The 7,697-nt window shown below is 54.8% G+C and overlaps 2 protein-coding genes across 2 annotated transcripts; both read left to right on the top strand.

Moving 5' to 3' along the window:
- Positions 1-4,211: 4,211 nt before the first annotated feature.
- Positions 4,212-5,276, top strand: JKF63_07584 (uncharacterized protein; the record flags this gene model as incomplete). Its single annotated transcript, XM_067903520.1, has 1 exon — positions 4,212-5,276. One exon carries the CDS (start codon positions 4,212-4,214, stop codon positions 5,274-5,276), a length of 1,065 nt encoding a protein of 354 aa, XP_067759952.1.
- A 667-nt stretch (positions 5,277-5,943) lies between these two features.
- JKF63_07583 (uncharacterized protein) lies at positions 5,944-7,404 on the top strand (the record flags this gene model as incomplete). Its single annotated transcript, XM_067903519.1, has 1 exon — positions 5,944-7,404. The coding sequence occupies one exon, from the start codon at positions 5,944-5,946 to the stop codon at positions 7,402-7,404; it is 1,461 nt and encodes a 486-aa protein (XP_067759951.1).
- Positions 7,405-7,697: the final 293 nt, after the last annotated feature.

Genomic DNA, 7,697 nt, shown 5'->3' with positions numbered 1-7,697 from the left:
CTCTCTCTCTCTCTTCCACACCTGCTCTGACATCGCCCGTCGGTTGGATACATCAGTTGTCACCGCTCCTCCTCTTCGGATCACTACTTCCCCCCACACGCCGTTCCTCCCAACCCGCAACGATGGAGTACCCCCACGACCACTCCGGCAGGCCGGCCAGGACTCTGACTGTCGGTGTTGACGTTGACTCTACCGATGACCTCCATAATCAGTGTAAACATGGAGAGACTACGATGTCTCGCGTGGGTGGGGCTCGGGTGAAGAGTGACTCCGGCTTCGCCGCCGATGTTCCAGGTGAGCGGCGGGGCGTGGAGGCAGTACCCTGCATTGGTCACATGGTGAGAGGTCTGAAGAAGGTCAGCAACCGCTTTGTCCCACCTGGTGGACACATATCTAATATCTTCAATATGTCGAGCACTACCCTGGGCATCGGCATTGTGTCAATGCCGTCTGGCTTCAACACGGCGGGCATCTGCCTTGCTCCCATTCTCATGATTGTGTGCGCGGTGCTGGTTGTCTTTTCCTTCTACCTGATCGGTGTGACGTGCGAACGAAGTCCGTATCGCACCTGGGAGTCTGCGTGCCGTGGGATTTTGTTCCATGGAGCAGAATACGTTGTCGCTGGTGTGATGATTTTCTTTCAAGTGGGCACAATGGTGGGCTACGTCACGTCCCTGCATGATTTGATCGGCCCCTTCGTCGATGCGGACAGCGTGAGTCCATTCTTGAAAACGCCGAACGGCCGCCGCTTGCTATCCGCGATTGTGTGGTTCTTCGGGATGTTTTTGGTGTGCTTGCCGCGTCGCGTGGCGTCCCTGCGCTACTTCTCGATCATTGGTGTGACGCTGGTGATGTTCTTTGTGGTCGCCGTTGTGGCACACTCGTCGATGGCAGGCCTGCCGCACGTCCACGAACTGAAGTACTTTGCCACCGGCATCGACGCCGTGAGTGGGCTAACGCTGTTCATCTTTGCATTTCTGTCGCATGGCCTTTGCTTTCGCTTCTTCGACGAGATGCGTGTTCAGAGCGCGCGGAACATCGCACTGGACGACGCGTGCAGTGTGACGCTGGTGAGCACGCTTTACTTCGTGGTGGGCTTCTTTGGCTATGCGGAGTTCGGGCTGGACATCAGTGGCTCGATCTTCAAGTACTACCATGTGCGCAGTGACGCGATGATGCTGGTTGCGTACATTGGCATACTGCTGAAGATCTGCGTCGCGTACGCGCTGTGCTGCCAGGCGTGCCGTCTGCCCATCTGCTACATCCTGAGGAGGGACATCGATAGCTGCTCACTTTGGCTGCACTTGAGCATCACAGTCTCGCTGTGCGTGTGCACCTTCGTCATTGGCATTTTCGTGCCGGACGTCAACATTGTGTTCAACTTACTCGGTAGCATCTGCGGCGGTATGCTTGCTTTCTTGTTGCCTGCTTTTTTGACGATGTACCTCGGCGGCTGGACGGTGAAGCGGGTTGGGTGGGTCCGCGTGTCACTCACGTATGTGAACATCATTGCTGGCGTGGTGGCCATTGTGTTTGGTACAGCGGTGGCCGTCGACGGCATTGTGAGAAGGTGAGGGTAGGTCGGAAGGAGACATGGAGGGAGGGAGGGAGGCTGCCTCGGTGCTGGGACACGGTGTCAGCTCGATGTGTCGCTTCCGGGAAAGAAAGGGGCGCGTGTTGTGTGTTGTGTGTAGTGCGTCATTTTGGCTGTGCTCCCTCCTCTTTCCCTTGCTCTGCTTCCCCCCCTCCCCCCCCTCCACACCCCCCACCCATCCATTTTAAGATGCGTAGTGAATTCGCTGTGGGTCCTGTAATATATTTTATATTATATATATATATATATATATATTATTTTTGTGGTTTGCACACTCTTGGCGGATGCAACCCGTATTTTACACGCCGGCAAATTTTTTAGACTGTGGCATCTCATCAATGTCTCGTTTCCCCTCCCTTAAATTTTTTTTCTTGTTATTTTAATCCTCTCCCCTCCCCTCCCCCCCTTCTCCCTCAACAAGAGAAATCACGTTGTATCTCAGAGTGTGGCGTTGATGCGTGATGATGGTGAATTGTCTGTGTGTGTGTGTGTGTGTGTGTCTTCTTCCCTGTCCTCACTCTCACTCGCCCAGTGCTTCTCATCCCCCCCCCCCTACCCCTCCCCTGTTCTACGGTGTTCTGAGTCCTCGACACGTATGATGGAGCATCAGCGGTAGAGCGGGTGGTTGTGGTTGTGTTACTCGCATTGTGTGAGGTGTGGGACAAGACGATGAAGTCCGTGTCTCTCTCTCTCTCTCTCGCTTCCTCCTGCTTTCTCTGGCGAACGTTCTCTTGAAGTCCATGAAAGACAAGATCTCTTTGTCTGGGCCTGTTGTACCGTTTTTTTTTTCTCCCATCTTTCACCGTAAGCTTCTTTTGAAAAAAAAATATTTATTTTTTTCATCCAAGGGGATGTTTAATATAATGTTTGTGTATAATGTACATGTATCTATATATAAATATATATGTACATGTGTATATATCTACGTGTTTATATAAATATATAGATATAAATATATATATATATATAAATATAAATATATATGTATATATATATCTCATTCTCCTCCTCTCCTCCTCCCCTCCTCCTCTCCCTCTTTTTCTGTGTGTATGTGTGTGTGTCGATTCTATAGCCGGTTATGATTTCTCTTTTTTTTTTCTCCCTACCCCCGTTTTTTTTCTTTTTTTTTTGCAGTGTGGGGTGGGGGTTCGTTATCTTTGCAGCGCCCCCTCCCTCCTTTCTGTTACTTTTGTGCTTGTGTGCGAGAGATGGCTCCCTCCCCTTCCCCTTCTCTCTTTCCATCTCACCCTTGACAAAAAAAAAAGAAGCTCTACTTGGCATCGCTATCGCCTTCCCTCTTTTTTTTTGAGGTGTTGGGCATTAGAGGAGAGGCACACGCAGGCAAACCCCTGCGCATTTCTTGTGAAGAGAGTGGGTGCGGGGTTGTGTGTGTGCACTGTGTGTGTGTGTGTGTGTGTGGAGGGGTACCACGGATGGCTTATCGGTTTTGCACCACACATGTTGTTGTAAATTTTTTTTTCATTATCATATCTTCCTCTTCCTTATAATATTAGGCGCTCCCCTCAAATTTTGCACTACGCTCAGAGTTGGGAGAGCCTCACATCCCCATCCTTTCTCCCCCATGTGTGTGTGTGTGTGTGTGTGCACTGTGTGTCTCTCTCTCTCTCTGTCGTGCTTTTGTTTTATAAATCCTTGAATATATATATATATTTTTGCACCTCCCGCACCCTTCTTTCTCTCCTTCAAATTTTTTTTTCTTGAAGGTATGTGGGCGCGCGCGAGAGGAGAGGGGAGGGATAGACGAAGCCCCAGAGTTTACTGCTCCCCCCTCCCCCCCAACACACACACACACACACACACACACAGTGCACACACACACGCGTGCGCGCGGTACAACCATTACGTTCGGCTAATTGTTTTACATACGCAAGTGTACGGCGGGCTTTTCCTTGTCCCCCCCGTCCTTCCCTCCCTCTTCCTTCTCCTGGATCTTTCGGGACACCAGGCAGGACATCTATCTCCATGAAACTCTGCAGTTCATAGCGCCGTGCACTGCGGCCCTCTGACACCAAGGAACCCTGTGTGCTAAGACTGAGGGGCGGTGGAGGGGGTCGTCTGCGTGTCCTCCCATTCTCCACGGGCACCTCCCTCCCCTCCCCCCCCCCCTTGTGCTCTTCGCGCATCGTGTCAATGCCATCGACATCTCAATCGTGGTGTTCCCTCCCTCCCCCTCCCTTCCCCCCTTCTCTCTCCCCCTCATCCTATTGTGAATACGCGCGTCAGCGTGCCGTTTCTTCAGACGTGCGATGCCCCCCCCTTCCCCCCCTCCCTCATAAGTGCGCTCGTATATGTTTTTGCCTGTTGAACAAGAAAGGAACTCACCGCACAAATAAAAAAAGAGGAACAGTCGCATGAAGGTCACACATATACATACATACATGTATATATATATGTGTATATATGTGTGTATATATGTATGAGTCCCTCACTCTTTTTTTTTTCACTCACTCGCATCCATTCGGAGATCACTTCACTGCACATGACATCATTTATAACCCCCTCTTTTCCCCCGCCCCCCTCCCCCTTCCCCCTGTTCCAGTCCCGAAAACGACTCGTTGCGTAGCTGCTCACGTTGTTCTGTGAGGGGACGTTCGCCATGATGCATCTCGATCCTATCTGTACGACTCTCCGCTTGGCCCCGATAGTCGCCCTCTTCGCCGTTCACTGCTCTGACGGGCGCTGGCCAAGCGATGGAGATTGTGCCAAGCGCGTCTTGCGCTACGGCTTCAGCGTCGAGCGCTTCCGCGAACGACCCGCCAGCGTATTGACGCATCTCTTTGTTCACATCTCATCCCGTCACTTTATCAGTAACGTGCTGTACCTTGCCTCGACTCTTATCGAGTTCGGCGACGTGATGGACGCAGCCACGGACGGTGTGGCGGCTCGTCTGTGGGGTGATTCACCCGACGAACAGGGGCGACGTCTCTCCGGCAGTGCGGGAGAGCGACCTACAACGCAGAGAATGGAGTCGGGGATGCGGGTGACATGGGGAGAGCGGGGCTTCCTTCTGGCGTGTGTCCGCTCAGTCGGTGCCTTCTTCGTGTGGACTGTCGGCGGAGTGGCTGGCGGGCCTCTTTCTCAGATGCTTTACAATAATATTACGTTAGCTTTGCGTCGCAAGCGAGCTGCACGGGCTGCTGCCGCTGCCGCTTTTTCGGGAGTAACAGACAAGGTCGAGGGTGGCGTTGGCAGTCAAATCCTGAGATCACTTCTTCAGGGCGTCAGGGCCCTCCGGCACCGCGTGGAGGCGTGGAACAGCGACTTGGCTGTATCAGCTCAGGAGGCTGTGAACAAGTCGATGGTCATGTGTGGGGCCAGTGCAGGTGTCTGCGCCCTCTCCGGGTTCAGTGCGGTCTATTACGGTCGACCTTTTACAGCGTGCTGCCTCGTGTTGCCGGAGGTTGTCCGACTGGCTGCTGACCTCATTAACTGCTACATCGCACTGCTGGCACCGGGGCTCGGCAGCACAGACTCCACGGCAGAGGCTGAGCGGCGCGCAGTGCAGTCTGCGTGGCGGATACTGAGGCCCGGCCAGACCGTCGGCCATGCCGCACATATTGGTGGGTTCGTGGTGGGCATGGGCATGGGCTGCGGGTGGCTCTGGGTCCAGAGGCAACGGGGACTGCGTCATTCCCAGCGCCGTCGCCGCACCGCCTGGTAGCTCCCCATGGCAAAGGAGTACATCCATTAGCACACATGGACCCCCCCCCCAAAAAAAAAAAAAAACAAACACACACACACACACACACACACACACACGCACGCTCGCTCGCTCGCTCGCTCGCGCGCTGGCGCCATCCGCGGTGAAGCTCGAGGTCGAAAAAACATCTCATCAACTTTCCAAATATCTCCGGTAGGAGGGGCGGCGAAAGGAGAGCCCCCCTTCACCTTCCCCACACGATGGCGCCGACACTCATCTTTTTTTTTTCGAAATTGCCTCGCAAATAACAATGGTGCAAAAAAAAAGAAAGAGAAACACATTTTTTTTGTAGGGGCTTCCGATATGGCTGGCTCCGTTTGTGTGCGTCTGTGTGAAGCCTGACGTTGCACATTTGACACACAGATGCGGCTCATCGGCTTTCCCCCGCAGTGTATCTCCATGTCATTAATGTGCTCTGCACATCGTCACAGCTGCCATGAAGCTGCGTCCCTGCACTTACCTCCCCTCCGTACTTTCACGCTTCTAAGATTGCACTTGGAGATCAACATCGCTTGATCAGCTACACGTTTTGTATTGCGTTGATCTCTGTAAGGGGGTGTGTGTGTTGTAACCGCCCCCCCCCCCTTCACCTCCCCCCTTCCTCCCCCTCCACGTCGACGCCGGGCTCATGTCAGCTTTTTCGTCCAAGGCAACTCAAGTGTTGTGCACGTACACGACCGTTTTTGAGAGTAGCGCCTCCCGGTACTACGCCGTAGCTCCGACGAAGCCCTACGAGAAGATGTTCGTGGACGCATTGACCGCAGATATCACGTCGATGATAGCCGAGGGCAGCGACTGGGGTGAGTGCTGCGCCAGTAAGGCCCCCGAGTTCCGTGTCCGTGAGGCTCAGCGCCGCAAAAAAAGAGCTGCAGCATCCCCGCCGCCGGGGACGGGGGGCGCTGTCCCAACGACCTCATCAAGCCCTCTTCGGCCATGTGTGTGTCTGGAGAGCATCACCATCACTGATGTGATAAAATACTTCAACACGCGCGTAGAGTTGCTGGGTGTGACGTTCCAAGTGAAGCTGTCCGTCTGGGAATCGGTGGCGACTGTGCCTGCAGCACCAGCCGGCGTCATGGACGGAGCTGGCAGGTTGGCGCAGAATTCGGTGCTTGAGCGCGACGCCGCTGTGGCGAGTAGTGGTGCTCTGCACTCCAGCGTTGCCCATCGCTGTCGTCGTCATCTTTTTGATACCTATGAGCCGGCTAGCCACCCCGTACCCCTGGAGCCCTCGAGGGCGCACAACTGCACGTTGGTACAACAAAATGGTCTGAGGCCAGAGTTGTTTGACGAACAGAGCCCCAATGCCGAACGCCGGCCGCCGACACGGGGACTCGCTGATGGAGCCGGCGAGCTGGGGTCGACGAGCTCGCCTGGTGTTGTCACTCTTTCATATGACCACCAGCAGCACCAGCAGCAGCAGCAGCCGCAGGCGATGACACCATTTGTGTGGAGCCTGCCGAGCAACGAAGCGTTTCCCAAATTCCGGCAGAACCTACTGTGGGCGCTGACACGCCGCGATTACCTCAGCGCCTACAGACGCGACGTGCACGTGTTCGCCCATGTGACGCTAGTCGATCTGCAGAGGATGCTGCTTATGGAACCACCGCGTTCCTCGCAGAGCGCCTCCACAGCGCACGCACGCACCGCATCGCAAGCTCTAGACCCCACCGGTGCAGCTCTGGGCACTTCGAACACCCCAACAGTTGGAGCTCCACATAATCACTCTCGCCGCACGGCGTGGGCACTGGCGGCCTCTGTGAGAGATGATAGAGACTACTGTTCCATCCTTGTTACGTCAAAGGCATCAACTATCCTGCCACCTGGCAGCAGTGTGACTCAACCAAGCGTCACGATCCCTGACGGCGAGGCGTCGTATCCGATCGCACTCGTGCACGTAGTTCAGGACGCCTACGGCAATCCCGCTGCCAAGTGGAGCGACAAAATATCCAGCCCAGGCTTTGTGGGTGCCGTCGTGATGGCCATCATCTTCCTTGGAGCGGCGCTCAAGTACGTCTACCAAGTCTGGCGCCTGCGCGAGAAGGAGCGTGCGGCCGAGCGGAAGCTGCAGCAATGCTACTCGCGCTGAGTGTTGGGGGAGAGTGACGCACTGAAAGGGGGTGGGGTTGGAGTGGGAGGATGCAACTCTGCCACAATGCTGCATAGGTGCGCCGCAGGCCAACGGGGGGGGCACCCACGGTCTCTCTTTTCTCTCTCGGTGATTCACGTGGATGTGTGCTCGCCTGCGTGCGTGGCCGTATCCAAATATTTTTTTCCCGCCTCCCGCGCGCCGACGTACCACACCGTTCGCTTTACACTTTTGTATAGTTGCTCTCAGAGACGAGAGAGCGTGTGTATTGTCCTGCAACCACGCACGGTTGC

Source organism: Porcisia hertigi, chromosome 2 (assembly GCF_017918235.1).
Source record: "Porcisia hertigi strain C119 chromosome 2, whole genome shotgun sequence".
NCBI classification, from domain to species: Eukaryota; Euglenozoa; class Kinetoplastea; order Trypanosomatida; family Trypanosomatidae; genus Porcisia; species Porcisia hertigi.
Note: the sequence above shows the minus strand (reverse complement) of the source record. Positions and strands in the feature narration are given on the sequence as shown.